This window comes from Talpa occidentalis, unplaced genomic scaffold, assembly GCF_014898055.3.
Source record: "Talpa occidentalis isolate TD23 unplaced genomic scaffold, MPIMG_talOcc4v2.1 talOcc4.18, whole genome shotgun sequence".
NCBI lineage: Eukaryota > Metazoa > Chordata > Mammalia > Eulipotyphla > Talpidae > Talpa > Talpa occidentalis.
Genome location: NW_023601851.1, coordinates 242,446 through 260,246, shown reverse-complemented (window position 1 = coordinate 260,246; position 17,801 = coordinate 242,446). Strand labels below are relative to the sequence as shown.

Sequence of the window (17,801 nt, the reverse complement as noted above, 5' to 3'; positions counted from 1 at the left end):
ACTATCCACTTTATATTTCCACCAACCGTAAAGAAAGAGTTGCTTTCTCTATACATCATGCCAGTAGATTTTGTTTGTAGTCTTTTAATACGACCTTTTTCATAGTGGTAAGGCCCTATTTCATTGTAGTTTTATTTGTATTTCACTAATAGTAAGTGATAATATTTTTCATGTAAGAATGTAGTTGTTTCTATCTTTTTCTCACAACCATTTACTTGGTATGCTTTACATCCCTTTTTTTTACACTAGGTGTTTTTAGGTTTCTTGTTTGTTTATTCTGTGTATGTTTTTATAATTGGCGTGTTTCCTGTACACTGCACATAGTGTGGTTCATTTTTTGATCTGACTAGTCACTCTTCTCTTTCCATTCACGTATTCAATCTGTTTACATTGGGTAATTAATTAAAATGAAGTGTTTTCTGGTTATTATGTGAATCAGTTTCTTTTTTCTTTTATTTCTATATGTTTTTTCATCTGACTAGTTTCCGTAGTGATTTTCAGTTTGTTCTTTTTTCCAACTGTCTTAGCTCCAGATTTTGTTTTGGGTACCATTAAGGTTTATATAGAACTTTATGCATCTAAGATACTCTGTTTGGGGCGGGTGGTGGAGGGCGTGGGAGTGTAATCACCTTGTCTATGATCTTTATGCTGTATTTGTTTTCCAACTCAAGGAATGTAGTTTTAAATCCCCTGTTTTCTTTTTATTTGTCTAATGTATTTCTGTTTTGTCTTTTTTTAAAAAAATACTTATTTATGGATACAAGAGTGGATGCAGGCCAGAGGTGAGGGTGGTGAGAGGGTTCACCAGAGACAGAGTAGGGAACATAACAGGCTGATTAACCAAAGTACACTGCTGAGGAGGGGAGCTGAGACCAAGTCAGGAGAGGTCTCCTGCTGTATGTGGCCAGCCAGAGATTGAACTCTCGCTGCAGAGGCTGTGGACAGCTTCACAGGTTGCATCTTAACCACTTGTGCCACCAGGGAGGCCCTGTTTTTATCTTTTTAAGTAGAACTCCTTTCAGTACTTTTTGCAGCTAAAACTAATAGTGGTATGTTTTATTAGTTTTTGTTTGGGGAAGACTGTTTCTCTAATAATTAAATGATACTTATGCATGGTGAAGAATTGTTGCTTGATTGTTTTTATCATTTAGAGTTTTGACTATGTCATTTTATTCTCTTCTGGCACAAGTTCTGGCTTGTGCCAAGAAATCTAGTGATACCGTGAGGAAGAAATTTCTTTATACCTTCTATGTTTTTTTTTTCTCCTGCAGCCTTTACTATTATAATACTTTTATCAACCCTAAACTAGAAAACTGTCTTCAGGGGAAACCCAATAGTAGTGGGCTATGGAGGTCTTTGTGGTGTATGCTGTGTGGTGGTAATAATCTGAGAGGGAAGATCTTTTTTTTTTTTTTTTTTTTTTAAGATTTTATTTATTTTTGTATAGAAGAACTGGGGAATAGGCCAAAGGTGCAGAGGGTAAGAGGATTGAGCAGAGACAGTGGGGAGCAGAACAGGTAGATCCACTGAAATACACTGTTGAGGGGAACAAGGAGACAGAAGAGGTCTGCTATACCATATGCGCCAGCTCCCTGACTGGATTGAGCTCATGCCATTCACAATAGAAACTGCAACTTAACCCCTAGGTCACCAGGGAGACCCCAAAGGAGTAACCTCAGTGTGTGTGTGTGTGTGTGTGTATTCTATATTGTACTTTTGGTTATTTTACAGTGATGTATCTTAGTTTAGGTACTTTTTTACATTTAAAAATTCAGGTTCTGAGCCTCCCCTGGTGGCACAGGCAGTTGAGCGCAGTGCTGCGAAACTGTCCACAGCCTCTGCAGTACCGGTTCGATCCTGGCCGGTGGGCGAGGGTCCCACATAGCATGCAGATCTCTCCTGTCACACCCACTGCTCCCCTTAGCAGTGTATCTCCCGTCAGTCTGCCTGTTTTGTTCCCCACTCTGTCTTACACTCCTGTGCATGTGGTCTGTACCCCGGTTCTTGTATAAATAAATAAATCTTTAAAAAATTTAAAAATAAAATAAAAACTCAGGTTCTATTGGCTTCAAGGATATGTATAGTTATTTTTTTCCTTAGATTTGGGAAAGTCTCAACTAATGTAAATAAAATCTCTGCTCGCTTCTTCTGGAATAAGATAAACATTTTCAGGAAATTTTTTTTTTTCATAGAAGCAGAAACAATTTACATACAGTATTTAGTGAGACAGATAATTGAGAACTTGATCAAAGTACCTTATCGCTATTTGTGTATAAATAACTAGTCCAGTGTGTATGGGTGTCTGTGTATGTGTGAGACCTTCTGATAGACAAGGAAAAGAAAGACATGTTGCCTTGCTGTCCCTTCATGTGTTGGACTGACAGTTAAAACAGCCCCAAAGATCATTAACATGTCCTGATGTTAATAAGTCTTGGGATATTTGATCTTTAGCTCATTTTCATTGTATTATCTAATACTAAATACTCTTCGTTGTATATAATATTAAGTATACCTGAATTATATTTTACTTTGTGTCTGTTTTCTTTACAGATAGCTCAACAGTAGAAAAATTAAGAACTACTTGTTTAGAACATGTAAAACTTGGAGAAAGTAATCTTGTTCCATCTCTTGAGTCACTTTTCTTTGGTCCTTCTGCCTCCCAAGTGCTATACCTAACACAGGTTGGATTTTCTTCTGTTTCAAACCTGTACTTTTTATACCGAATTTTAGTAATGATAAGGAAATAAAAATTATTATAGTTTCTTCTTATACTTCAATACAATTTCTCCCACCTTTTTTTTTTTCCAGGTTGTTTATGCCTTGTTAATGCCTGCCATTACACCTCTGGCAGATAATTCTTCTGACTTTCAACTTCATTTTTTGAAGAGTGGTGGCTTACCTCTTGTACTGAGCATGCTAACAAAAAATAACTTCCTGCCGAATACAGATACAGAAACTCGAAGGGGCACTTACTTCAATGGCCTTAAAATAGCCAAACTGTTGTTAACTGCAGTAGGTTATGGTCATGTTCGAGCTGTAGCAGAAGCTTGTCAGCCTGTTGTAGATGGTACTGATCCCATTAAACCGGTAATAAGTTTTTTTGATTTTTTTAAATGTTTCATGTTAATATCTAATGCTTTAAGTTAAGGTTTTCAGTGGTTTTTAAGTGGAGAATGTAATTTCACCTCGATCTATGCAATTAAGATTGTGTTAAAAATGTAAATATTCTGTACACTAATCTTAGAGTTTTCATTCTTCAAAGTCCATGTTGAATTTCCATTCTTAATCTCACAGAAACTTTACTTCAATCTTTTGTTGACTTACATCAAAGAGAGGTGGGGTTTTTTGTTGTTGTTGCTTTAATTTTTTATTTTTTACATCATCATTCATTTTTAAACAATATTAGCTTCCCCTGCCCCAACCCCTCAGCTGTAGTCTCCATAAAATTTCCCTCACCCTTGCAGCATCACCACAGTGCTCTGTGCCTCTTTCTCCCTCCCTTTGAGCCCTCTCCCTCCTCCTCCCCTGCAGTATGTCTCTAATTTATAATTGTCTGTTTTTGTTTTGTTGAGTTTGTACTGTTGTTTTTTTTACACTGATGTCTTTTTTCTTTTTTTTTTTTTTCTTTGAGTATTTTTTCACTCCTAATTAAATCCGATTCCTTTTGTTTTCTGCATTGTTCCATAACATCTAAGGCAATATAATAATGATAGTTTAACTTTTTTCTGCAAATATAACATTTTTTTTTTTTACATCATTGTTCATATTTAAACAGTATTTGCTTCCCCCCACCTCCTCAGGTGTAGTCCCCATAGAGTTTCCTTCACCAATGCACCCGTGCACCATCACCTCAGTCCCCTGTGTTCCTTCTTCCTTCCTTCCCTCTGACCCCTCTCCCTCCTCCTCCTCTGCAGTATGTCTCTGATTTATAATTGTCCGTTTTTGCTTTGTTTTGTTTTGCATTGTTATTTTTTTACACTCATGTCTTACTTTGTTCCCCTATGTTCTTGCTATAAGTGAAACCATCCAATATTTTCCATTTTCTTTCTGACTTATTTCACTGAGTATAATTCCTTCCAGCTCCATCCACATTGCAGCGAATGACATGATTGCTATTTTGATTGCTAAATAATATTCCATTGTGTGTGTGTGTGTATATATATATGTATATATACACACCACATTTTCTTGATCCAGTCATCTATTTTTGGGCATTTGGGTTGTTTCCACGATTTACCTATTGTAAATAGTGCTGCAGTAAACATAGGGGGCAGGTGTTCTTTTGAATCAATGTCTTTGTGTCCTTTGGGTAGATCCCTAGGAGTGGAATTGCTGGGTCATATGGTAGCCCCATTTTTAGTAGATTGCGGAAGCTCCAGACAGCTTTCCATAGTGGTTGGAAAGGAGAGGTGGTTTCCGAAGAGAAGATATGCCTTAATTGTTGCCTACCTTTTTCCTAACTATTTTATAAACACAACAAAGACTCTGTCTTTGCTTTGTATCATCTTTGATGAATATCACCATGTATCCTCTAGCTTTGCTGAGACTTGGTGCATAGGTTGAATGAGACACTCAATTCTCAAACATCTGTGTATTTTAGATGAAGTAATAGTATTTCTGAGATTTATGTAAGTTATTATGCTAAGGCTTTTCAATTAAAATAAAATCCCTAGGATTCTCTCACATTATTTTCCAATGGGATGGACAGATTTATTTGTATGAGAGGTATTCAATGAAAGGAATTTGACCTTTATATGATAATTACCAAAGATAGATAATGGGTTCTTGGTAGTTTACTGCAGTTTTCTATTTTATATAATATTAAGATTTTTCATAAAGAAAACTTCTTTAAAATGCTGTAGTACAGGGCCTCCCCGGTGGTGCAGCGGTTGAGCGCTGGGTTGCGAGGCTGCCCACAGCCTCTGCAGCGCCGGTTCGATCCCCAGCTGCTCCCCGGCCACCGGAGGAGGGTCCCGCATGGCACGCAGACCTCTCCTGCCGCCTGCTGCTCCCCTCAGCAGAGTACTTTGTCAGTCTGCCTGTTCTGCTCCCCGCTCTGGCTCTGGTGAATTCTCTCACCCTCCCACGCTTCTGACTGTACCCAGTGCTTGTATAAATAAATAAATAAATAAATAAATAAAGTGCTGTAGTGCAATTTTTTTTTTTTTTTTTAAGATTTATTTATACAAGAACCAGGGTACAGGCCAGATGCCTGGGAGGGTAAGCGGATACACCAGAGACAGAGCGGGGAACAGAACAGGCAGACTAACAAATACACTGTTGAGGGGAACAGTGGGAGAGACAGGAGAGGTCTGCTGTGCCATGTGGAATTTTTGCTGTCCAGCTGGGATCAAACCTGCGCTACAGAGGCTGTGGACAGCTTCACAGTGCGGCACTCATCCACCAGGGAGGCCTAACAAAATTTTTTTTTTAATATTGATTTATTTATGCATATAAGGACTGGGATAGAGGCCAGAGATGTGGTGGGGTGAGAGGATTCACTAGAGATAGTGTGGGGACCATCAGCTGTAATACACTGCTAAGGGGAGCAGCAGTCGAGACAGGAGTAGGTCTGTTGTGCTATGTGTGTCATTTCCCTGCTTGGAGAATGAACCCATGCTGCAGTGCCTTTGGATAGCTTCATAGTGCTGCGTCTTAACCCCTAGCACTCCCAGGGAGGCCCAGTACAGACAAATTTTAAAATAAATTTACAAAGCTGTCTTCCGTAAGTTTGAGTGCTTTACATTGAGGCTTCAAAAGAGTACGTTCTGTCGTGATTTTTACCACAGGAAATTAATGAAATATATTCAGAATTGTTTCGTGTTTGTCCAGACCTTGTTCCTAATATATACAACTTGGAAAATAATGTACTTAAAGGTGAGCAGGTACATAGTCACCTGTCTAATCTCAAAGAACTTCCAAGTAAGCAGCTGAATGCAAGATTAATTTTTAAAATATTTATTATGAGGCTACCTACAAAATAGAGAAAAGAATTACAATTTGAAAAAAGTAACTATTAAATAGTAACTATTTCATAAAAAATTATTCCTCACAGATTTTAAGAACTTTTATATTGTTAAATAAAAAATTGTTGGGACTTTTGCATTTCTGCACTTTTTATTATTACTTCATTATAATTCCTTTTCCATGAAGAGTTTGAGTTCTCTCGTGTGCATTTGTAGAACAACTGGGATATAGTCCAGAGGTGCAGGTGGATGAGGATTCACCAGAGACAGAGTGGGGAGCAGAACAGGCAGATCTGTCTAAATACACTGCTGAGAGGAACATCGGGTGAAACAGGAGAGGTCTGCTGCACCATGTGGGTCAGCTTCCTGGCCAGGGATCCAAATCTGGCTGTGGTGGTGATAATGCTGAGACTTAATCCCAAGACCATCAGGAAGGCCCACAGTTCTCTTCTTTTTTGAATAGAATTAATCTCTTCTGCCAGTACTGTCATTAAAGCGAACAGTTATTTTTACATTGCAAAGTATGCCTGGTCCTGAATTCAGTTTTACTTAGTTGAATTGGAAACCAATTTAACAAGGATGACCTTAACCTGAACAATTTCATTGTAGAAAAATTATGGTAAACCTTAAAATCACTTGTTAGAAAATTTGAATTACCAAATATAAAACATGTAACTGTTTTTCAGCAACTAACCTATTATACTGACATGGGACTCCCTGGTGGTGGTAAAGACATAGCGCATTCAGGCTGTCACCAGCCACTGCAGCACAAGTTCAATCCCTAGCCAGCCACAAAGCTACCCACATAGTAGCCCTCTCCTGTCTTTCTCACTGCTCCCCTAAGCAATGTATTTCAATAGATCTGCCTGTTCTGCTTCCCACTCTCTCAGATAAATGCTCTCACATCCTCTTGCCCCTGCACCTCTGGCCTATACCCCAGTTTTGTATGCATAAATAAATATATACTTTATTTATTAAGATTTATTTATTTATACAAGCACTGGGTACAGTCAGAAGCACAGGAGGATGAGAAAATTTGCCAGAGCAGGGAACAGAACAGGCAGACTGACAAAATACACTGCTGAGGGGAGCAGTGGGTGGCAGGAAAGGTCTGCGTGCCATGTGGGACACTCCCGGTGGCCGGGGATTGAACGGGCGCTGCAGAGGCTGCTGGCAGCTTCGCAATCCAAGGCTCAACTGCTGGTGCCACCAGGGAGGCCTTATATCTTTTTTTAAAAAAGGCAATTTATATTACCAGAGGATTTTGGAGGTGATGTTAAGAAAAATTTACATGCTAACTGTGTACAAATTAGTTTATTGGAAAAATAACAATAGCATATATTGCTGTTCTATGCTGATGACTATTAATCATTAATGTAGTCTTATTTGCTGCATGATTCACGTTTATGTTTTGTTGTCATGACAGTTTAACTCCAAACAAAAAGGGTTAACTCTGAAGCTATATTTTTAAACTTCACTATATTAGCTTTTTATATGAAACTTCATAGTAGTAGTATCTCAGTTATTAAAGATTTTAAATTATTTTTCTCTCAATAAACATTGAATACCTGATTTGAGGCTGAAGAGTAGAGCTGAAAACATTATATTTGATCATCATCTGTTTTGCCCACCTGGTAGCTTCAGAAACATCTTCACACATATTTCAGTTTCTTAGAACATCTGTATTTTGAAGACATTCTTATAAAATTTGACAGTAAAAAGCTAATCAATTGCAGTGAATAAGTTCTGGTGAGCTTATTTGAGCTTGTTTGGGGTGAATGTTTGAGCACAAGGTAATAAAGTATACTTGAATGAAATTAGACATTAAATTAGGTGAGAGGGACCCCCCTGGTGGCATTGGCAGTTGAGCGCAGTGCTGTGAAGCTGTCCACCTCCTCTGCAGCTCCGGTTCAATCTCTGCCAACTGGCGAAGGTCCCACGTAGCACGGAGACCTATCTCGTGCTGCTCCTATCTTACCTGCTTCTCCCTTCAGTAGTGTGTTTCATTTCAGTCAGTCTGTCTGTTCTGTACCCCACTCTGTCTCTGGTGAATCCTCTCACCATCTTGCACCATCTGGCCTGTACCCCGGGTCTTGTCTAAATAAATAAATAAATAAATTTTTTTAACAAAATAAATTAGATGAGAGATGTAAATTCAAAGATTAGGGGTAAGAGGGCCTCCCTGGTGGCGCAGCGGTTGAGCGCTGGGTTGCGAAGCTGCCCGCGGCCTCTGCGGCGCCGGTTCGATCCCCGGCTGCTCCCTGGCCACCGGAGGAGGGTCCCACATGGTGCGCAGACCTCTCCTGCTGCCCACTGCTCCCCTCAGCAGTGTAGTTCATCGGTCTGCCTGTTCTGTTCCCCGCTCTGGCTCTGGTGAATTCTCTCACCCTCCCGTGCTTCTGACTGTACCCAGTGCATGTATAAACAAACAAACAAATAAATAAAACATGCCTCTATTAAAAAAAAAAAAAACAAAGATTAGGGATAAGAAATTGAAGTTCTCTTTATTTGGCACCTTCAGTTGCCTTAGTCATACAATGATGGGGATAATTACCTATTCAGAAGGAAGACCTTGGAGAAGGATTTACCTAGAGACATCTAAGGATTTGTTAAACTGTGAATTAACTCCTGCAAATGACAGTGAACCCAATTGTAGAAATGTTGAGCTTATCTAAAATTGGAATTTATAGAGTACATTGTTACTTCAGAAGGTAGAGAGGAAATCTACAGTTTTACCAATCTGAAATCCTTTGAATGCAGATTACCGTAAATTCTAAGATGAATATGTGGAAGAATGACATCCTTCGGAGCCAGTGATAGCAAATTACAGGGTTTTTATGAAATACAATTTTTTAAAGTATGTACTGTTTTTCATTCCAAGTGAAAAAATTAACTTTTTTCAGATTAACCAGGTTACACATGATCAAGCAGTAGTGCTGCAAAATGCTCTTCAGAGCATTCCTAATCCATCATCTGAGTGTATGCTTAGAAATGTATCAATACGTCTTGCTCACCAAATCTCCAATGAGGTTAGTATCAGTGTTTGAAAGCTTTCAGTTCTTGGATGGCTTATTCTCTGTTCACCCTTAACATAAAAATTCACAATTTGATCTTTAACATAAGTTCCTATACCAAATCATTTCAGTTTTTGTCCTATTTTAATGCTAAATTTTCACAAAATTGTATTTGTTATCTATTAATACCAGTACAGTAAAAAGTATTTTAAGCAGGTATTGTCTGAGCTATAAAGTGAAGAAAAGTTTTCTGTCCCTATGTAGCTTATCCTTCTAACTGACACTTATTGCTATAAGGCAACCTTTTATTTTAGAGTAGTTCTGATTTTCTTAACTTTTACATAAAGATGATTATGTTGTATATGTTTTTGTATCTAGATATTTTGATTGACATGTTTTTGAAAATTGTGTTAGTAAATCTTCAGTTTATCATAACATTGAGTAATACTACATTTTTTGGTTATATTATCTTTTCTGTTGGTTAACATTTGGATTATTTATTTCCTATTTTAAATATTGGGAATAAACTTTTGAAAATTCATGAATCATAAATGTATTAGTATGATATTTTAATCTAGTATGATAATTTAATGTGTATAATCATGGGAAAGAAATGACTGAATAGCTTGGTTTTTCCTATGTTTTAAAAATTCTTAGAAAACTGTTAAGGTTAAATTTCAACTCAAAACACACTGAAATTTTTGGCTTTATTTAAATAAATTTTATGATATCATGTGAAGTCACCAAATATGTGATCAGTGCTACTTTGACCTTACAGAGAATACAATACATACTCACCTTTTTTCTGTCTTTACAAAAAGAAACATTTTCTAATGATTTCTTATACAATCCTGTCAGTTTTCTCTGTTGTCATTTTCTTATGTTATAAAGAGAAAGATACTGTTTGCATGGTACAACTTCCCTTTGGGAAGTTCTTGATACCTTTTCAGGTCGAGATGTAATTACAATTTTTTGCCTCATAGAAGCAGCTTAAAACCTTTCTAATTACTCTCTCTTTTTGGGGAATAGGCGTCAAGATACATGCCTGATACTTGTGTAATTAGAGCTATTCAGAAAATCATCTGGGCATCAGGATGTGGGGCTTTGCAGCTAGTATTTAGACCAAATGAAGAAATCACTAAACTCTATGAGATGGTAAGAATTATTGCAGAAATACATTCCTTTTATATTAATATGAATTGTATCTGTGACTAAATTTTGAGTCTGCCATCTTTAAATTTCAAGTCAATAGTTAAGATGAAAATACATCATCTGAGTGTATTCTTAGAAATCCATCATCTGAATGTATGCTTAGAAATGTATCAATACATCTTGCTCACCAAATCTTCGATGAGCTTAGTATCAGTGTGAGAAAGCTTTGGGGTCTTGGATGGCTTATTCTCTGTTCACCCTTAACATAAAAATCCACAATTTGATCTTAAATTTTATTTTTTATGTACTTTAGGATAGCACTATCAGAAGGCTTTTCTCTAAAAAAAAAAAAAAAGTTTTTAACTTCTCATATTGAAGGTAGTTCTGTCATATGAATGTACTTTTCCCATATCCTTTTAGTTATTCTTCCTCAAATTTTTGTATCATGTAAACTTTGGTCAAACTGTGTTGTGGAATTGTATATGCTCTTTCAGTATTTCATTTGGTTCATTTTTAGCACCATTTGTATATTATATGTACCATTTGTATATTATTTCCAACCTTGAGTTCAGCAGATTATTTGTAAAAATTAAATCCTGTTTATCTCTTTGATTGCCTATATTTCCGTGTCCTTAATTGACAATTTTATATATTTAAGAGAGTAAAGTGAGTCTTAGCATTGCACAGCTTCAGCTTTCCTTTTTGGAATATTTGCTATCTTTTCTGTTCGAGATATGTAAGGTAATAATTTTCATAAGTAAAGGCAGATTAAAATTGGCCTCTACATAAGTATATTTTAGGTTAGTAAGTCTTCCATAACTTTCCTAAGAATTTGTGTAAATCACTTTCTTCTTTAATAAAATATTATTGAGGTAACCTGTAAGGTAGAACTACTAAACAGGACCCTAACGCCAGTACCAGAATCATTGATTGTTTAGAAGGAAATCATGTTTGATTCAGAAATACACCAGTCACATCCTGAAGCACAAGAAAATGATACTGTAGCTTTCATTGAGCATCCTCCTGTAATCTTCTTCGGTAAATATTACAAAGTGCTTCAAAAGTGGTAGATGAAAAAATTGAAATCAAAAAATCTTTAGTTAATAGTTAAGTGTTAAGTCCTAGCTATAAGGTTTGTATGTTTTTTCTTTATAGTATCACTCTGTAATTTACTCCTGATTATTATTTTACAGAGCACCAATGTGAGGAATGAGCCAGACACAGAAGATGAACAAGTTTGCTGTGAAGCATTAGAAGTGATGACACTATGTTTTGCTCTAATTCCAACAGCATTGGAAGCGCTTAGTAAAGAAAAAGATTGGCAGACATTTATTATTGACTTATTATTACACTGTCCCAGCAAGTAAGTGAATTTATTTTTTAATTTAGAAGACAAACCTTGTCATTTTAAGCAGTAGTAAATTAATTTTAACCAAAATCTATCTCAGTCAGATAGAAACCTTTTCTATATAGCAATTATAAAATTTGTATTTTCACCTAAGATATTTTCACATAACCTTAATTTGTTGCCCTTCAGAAATGCAAAAGTTGATTTTTTTTTTTAATTTTTTTTTTTTTGGTTTATTTATTTATTTATACAAGCACTGGGTACAGTCCGAAGCACGGGAGGGTGAGAGAATTCACCAGAGCCAGAGCGGGGAGCAGAGCAGGCAGAAGGACCGAAGTACACTGCTGAGGGGAGCAGCGGGCGGCAGGAGAGGTCTGCATGCCATGTGGGACCCTCCTCCAGTGGCCGGGGAGCAGCCGGGGATAGAACTGGCGCCTCAGAGGCCGCGGGCAGCTTCGCAACCCAGTGCTCAACCGCTGCGCCACCGGGGAGGCCCCCAAAAGTTGATTTTTATGCTGGTGTTTTTCTGCAGTAAATTCAGAATTACAAAACGTTTCACATACTAATCGCTTTTAAGAGATCATCTAATGAAATTGGGCCTCCCCTGGTGGCGCAGTGGTTGAGCGCTGGATTGCAAAGCTGCCCGCAGCCTCTGCAGTGCCAGTTCGATCCCCAGCTGCTCCCCGGCCACCAGAGGAGGGTCCCACATGGTGCGCAAAGATCATCTAATGAAATTAAGTTAAAATTCACAGGTTGTGCATTCTTACTGGTACTACCTAAATTTTTTATGATCTTAAAGTATTTTAAGACTTTCATCCCCATGCCAAGACTGCCTAACCCCTTGATACCTCAAGTAGAACTCCACACTGATACTCCCTTTGGTTTATCTTCCTTCATTTACCATGTCATTCTAAAGGTTTCTCCATATTTTAGTATGTCATTCAGTTTCCTTCCTTTTTAAAGTTGAATAATACTTCATTGTATTTATGACATTTTATACAGTCATTTTTTGATGGTCATTGGGACTAGTGCCACCTTTGATAGTGTGTGCTATCAAACCTGCTTTAGTCCTTATCAGTTTTTGAATACATATTTAGAAATGGATATGCTAGGTCCCGTGATGATTTTATGTTTAACTTTTTGAAGACTCATCAGGTACTGTTACACAATAATATTTTACCATTGTATACTTTTACCAGCATTGAAGAGAATTTCAGGTTTCTTCACATCTTTTCACACACTATTTTTAAAATTTTTTTTTAATTTTTTATTTTTTTAATTTTATATATTTTTACATCATTTTTCATTTTTTGCACAATGTATGCATTTTCATCTTGGTTATTTTCAGAATTTTTTGCGTAGTAGCAAACCTGATGGTTTCCAAACAGTATTACTTATCTAATGGTTAATGATACTGGCCATCTTTTCATGTGATTTTGCTACATTTTTTTATTCCAGCCCATTTTCATTTGTGTTATATTAATTTTCTGATCGGTTTTTCCATTTCAGCACTAAACATTTGGGGTTTTGAAATAAATTACATTAAATCTGTCGCTTTCGTTAGGTGGTATTGACATTTTATTACAAGTTTTTCAACATGAAAATACTTGGCTTTTTATTTCTCTTAACATTGTCGAGTATTCTTAGTTCTGAAGTATTTCTGAAGTATTTCAGTATTTCCTGTTCTGAAGTATTTCACTCTGGTGTATTATAGGTCTAAATGATTTTTTAATTTTTTTTTGTACTGTTCCAATTAGTATCTGGAAGTGTTACAGGGGAACCCCAATATGAAATGGGTTGCTTGACTGTGGGTCCTCACCTGCACCCTTAAAAGGGATTCATAATGCTAAACTGCAGGCACATACAAAAGGTTAATAAGAGGTTTATTTGCAAGAAAGGGGAAATGAAGAAATGAGTAACTCAGGGAGAAGATGGAGATAAATTCATGAATGCATCCTACCCGTCTAGCTAACCTTGAAGCCCAGTGACCCATTGAGAGCTGGAAAAAAGCCAAGCGCGGTGAGGCCAATAGAGCAACCCCAGTTCACATGGCTAGTTATACACCCAGACAAAAAACATGGCTGCTTAATTCCACCCTCAGGTCCTTGCAACCCTCCTGTTGGTGCCCATGGTATTTGTAGTTCCCAGTATCTTGATGGAGTGGGGGTAGAGTCCACAAAACCTGTGAGGAATTTGCTCAGGACAAACATTTCCCCCTAACATTAAAACTTCTGTGGGGTTTTAATGTTGGTTTAACATTTTAAGTTTTTACTGTTTTGTTCTTCTTTGAATTATTTAGGGTTTTCTCAATTATAAGATTAACTCATTTGCAGATAAAAATTAAGTCTACTCTTTCAATTTAGATGTGTTTTTCATTTACCTTTATTTTGTTTAGTTGAAACTTTGTCTTACTCCTGAGACAGAAGGAAAACTTTCGGTCTTAATCTTTGAAAGTCTGACAATAGCAATAAGATAACTTATTGAAAATTTCAAGTATTTTTTCTCACTTCATTGACCTGGTCATGTATGTTTTTAAAATGTTGATTTGTGTATAAAGCCACTCATTCTTGGAATAAATCTCAATTATCGTGTGTTTTTAATTATTACGAATGTATTTGCTAATATTTTGTCTGATTTTTATTATAAAAAATACATAACACAATTTACCAATTTAGATGTCTGCAGGTAAATCCTGTCAAATATGGGTGTGTGGGAATTGTATGGGGAGTATAACCAAGATGAAAATGCATACATTGTGCAAAAATGAAAAATAATGTAAAAATATATAAAATTAAATTAAATTTTAAAAAAACTTACCAGGAAAAAAAAATCAATTAATGTAATTCATAACATTAACTAACTAAAAGAGAAACATTATATAGTGTTTTCAGTATAGGCCCCAAAGTGACATATTCCAATATCCAGTCATGGTAAAAATACACAACAATAAAAATCTCTCACCAAACTATTTATTTTTTACATGGTTATGTAATAGAACTCTAGAACATCTTCATCTTGAAAACTGAACCTACTCCACACCAGTTCTCCCACCACTTCATCTTTACTATCCCTCCACCACCTCTACTTACACTAAAGTCAGTCCCATTTCTACTTCATGTTTCTATGCATTTCACTACTTCACATGATTAGATTGAGTAATATTTGTCTTTCTATGCCTGACTTATTTTCAACTAGGCTAAGGTTCTTAATTTTAGGTTTCACACACACAACATTTTCATATATATTCATCTTTCTATAGACACTCGGGGCCCCTTTCGTATCTTGTCTGTTTATTGTGAATAATTTTGCAAATATCTCTTTGAAAAGCCTGCTTTGATTTCTTTCAAATATATAAGCAGAAGTGGGATTGTTGGATTATATACTATTTCCTTTTTTAATTCTTTTTAAAGGTTTATTTACGCATACAAGAACTGGGGTACAGGCCAGACGTCTGGAGGTTGAGGGGTTTCACCAGTGATCTGTGGGGAACAGAACAGGCAGATCACTGAAACACACTGCTGAGGGGAGCACCAGGCAAGATAGGAGAGGTCTCCTGTGCCATGTGTGTAGCTCCCTGGCCGGGGGATTGAACTGGTGCTGCAGAGGCTGCCCATAGATTCATAAGTTGCATCTTAAACACTTGGGCCACCAGGGAGGCCCCTTTTTTAATTTTTGAACAGCTTTTATGATGTTTTCCATAAGTTGTTATACCATTTTATATTCTTATCAAAAATGCACAAGGGTTCTAATTTCTTCACATTTTCAAGTCTCATTTTGCAGGGAGTGATACTAATGGATGTAAAAAAAAGCTTGATTGCATATGTGATTAGTGGCATTGAACTTTTTATATGCTTGTTGATCTTAGTTTATTTGCATACATATTTTAAGGGGTTTTTGATCTTGTGATATTTATCTTGCTTTCTCATTAAGTTATTAAGATTATTGTTAATTCTTCAGTATAATTCATTAGTGAACCTTTCTAGCTACCGGGCTTTTGTTTGCTGAGAATGCTTTTGATGACTGCTCTGCTCATTTTTTTTTTCTAGGTCTGTTGGTTATTCTCTAGTTTTTTATTTCTGAGGTTAAACTGATATATAACATTATATAATCATATTATATAGGTTATATTAGTTCCATGTGTAAAACATGACTATTTGTGTGCATTGTAAAATGATCAGCCAAAATGTGTTTTGCTGTGCATAGAATTAGAAAAAAAATTTCCTTGAACTTTTGTATACTGTATTGCATGAAATACAGTATACAGCTATAGTGCCTTGCTATTCATTAGAGTCCCATCACTTTTTAATTTTTCATATGGAAATTTATTCTTTGATCCCCTTTATCCATTTTGTCTAGGACCTCACTGCCCTGCCTCTGGCAGCCTTTAGTTTGTTTTCTGTATCTATGAGCCTCATATTCTTTGTAGATTCCACATACAAAGTGAAATTCTATTTGTCTTTCTCTGTATGACATTACTTAATCATGGCATCTGTTGGTGTCATTATAATTAATGATTTCATTCTTTATGACTGAGTGATACTGCATCTTATGTAATGTGTTAGTGTATATCTATTTATGTCTCCATGAATACTGAAGTGTGTACACTATTAAAATAATGCTACTGTTTATTTTTGGAAAAACATCTCTTCAGTTTGCTATTGAATTGTATGAGTTCTTTATATATTTTGAACACTAACTCCATACCTTTTATGTGTTTGCAAATAATTTCTCCCATTCAATAATTTGCCATTTTATTCGTGGCTTTCTTTGATCTAGTCTCCCTTTTCTATTTTTGCTTTCGTCTCTTTTACATCGGTCTAAGACTGAAACAACATCAAGAAAGTGACATCAGGGCCTCCCCGATGGCACAGCGGTTGAGCGCTGGGTTGCGAAGCTGCCCGAGGCCTCTGCGGCGCCGGTTCGATCCCCGGCTGCTCCCCGGCCACTGGAGGAGGGTCCCACATGGCATGCAGACCTCTCCTGCCGCCCGCTGCTCCCCTCAGCAGTGTACTTCGGTCCTTCTGCCTGCTCTGCTCCCTGCTCTGGCTCTGGTGAATTCTCTCACCCTCCCGCGCTTCTGACTGTACCCAGTGCATGTATAAACAAAACAAACAAACAGATAAAATAAATAAATAAAACATGCCTCTATTTAAAAAAAAAAAGAAAGTGACATCAAGGACTTTATCGTCTCCTTTTCTCCCAGGATTTTCATGGTTCGAGAGTTTACATGCACATCTGGTTTTAAATTTATTTTGAATTAAGTAGTTTTTTTGGGTTTTTTTAAACTGTACAAATGGGTTTATGTCTGGGTTGGTTTTTTGTTTGTTGGTTGGTTTTTTTTTTTTTGTTTTAGATTTATGTATTTATTTATATAAGCACTGGGTACAGTAAGAAGTGCAAGAGGATGAGAGAATTCACCAGAGCAAAGCGGAGAGCAGAACAGGCAGAGTGATGAAATACGCTACTGAAGGGAGCAGCAGGCGGCAGGAGAGGTCTGAGCGCCATGTGGGACCCTCGCCCAGCCGCCAGGGATTGAACCAGCGCTGCAGAGGCTGCAGGCAGCTTCTCAACCCAAAGCTCAACCGATGAGCCACCGGGGAGGCCCATCTGGGTTCTTTAGTCCACTGAGATGCATTTCTTTTTATGATGATCCCATATTGCTCTGCTTACCACAGTATTGTAGTATAGTTTGAAGTCAGGAAGTATTATGCTTCCAATTTTATTGTTCTTCATTGCTGTGCTTTGGTTAATTGGTGTGGGATGCTATATAAAATTTTGGAATTTCTTATGTGAAAAATACCATTGGAATTTTGGTGGTATTTAGGTAAACTGTACATAGATTGCATTGAATATATATATATTAATTTGGGCATCTGATGATTTTTAAATTATTCACAAACAGAACCTTTTTGGACTCTTTATGTCTTCATTTTCTTTTATCATTTCAGTTTACAGGTTTCTAGGAAGCTTATTCTTGATGCATTTATCAATGGAATTTTTTAATTTCTAATTTTTAATGTATCTGCAGCTTTGCTGAATGTGTTTATTAGTAGTTTTTGCCATAATTAGCTGTTGAGAGTCAGAAGCCTTCTGTTCGCTTTGTGCATATGCTATATATTACATTTATTGATTTGCATTTCTTGAATCTGCCTTGCACCCTGAAATCTACTTGATTCTGGTAAATAGTCTTTTTAGTATATTGTTGTGTTTGGTTTGCTATTTTGTTGAAGATTTTTTTTTTTAAAGATTTATTTGTTTATGCATACTAGAACTGGGGTACAGGCCAGAGGTGTGGGGGGTGAGAGGATTCACCAGAGACAG

At 36.7% G+C, this 17,801-nt stretch overlaps 1 protein-coding gene across 1 annotated transcript in view; it reads left to right on the top strand.

Moving 5' to 3' along the window:
* Positions 1-17,801, top strand: part of LOC119250804 (probable ubiquitin carboxyl-terminal hydrolase FAF-X) — a 129,882-nt gene that overhangs the window by 67,602 nt on the left and 44,479 nt on the right. Inside the window, exons 22-26 of the mRNA XM_054697751.1 lie at positions 2,551-2,681; positions 2,809-3,087; positions 8,870-8,995; positions 10,010-10,135; positions 11,326-11,495. Of these exons, the coding sequence (XP_054553726.1) occupies positions 2,551-2,681; positions 2,809-3,087; positions 8,870-8,995; positions 10,010-10,135; positions 11,326-11,495 (832 nt within the window). The remainder of the gene's footprint in view (positions 1-2,550; positions 2,682-2,808; positions 3,088-8,869; positions 8,996-10,009; positions 10,136-11,325; positions 11,496-17,801) is intronic.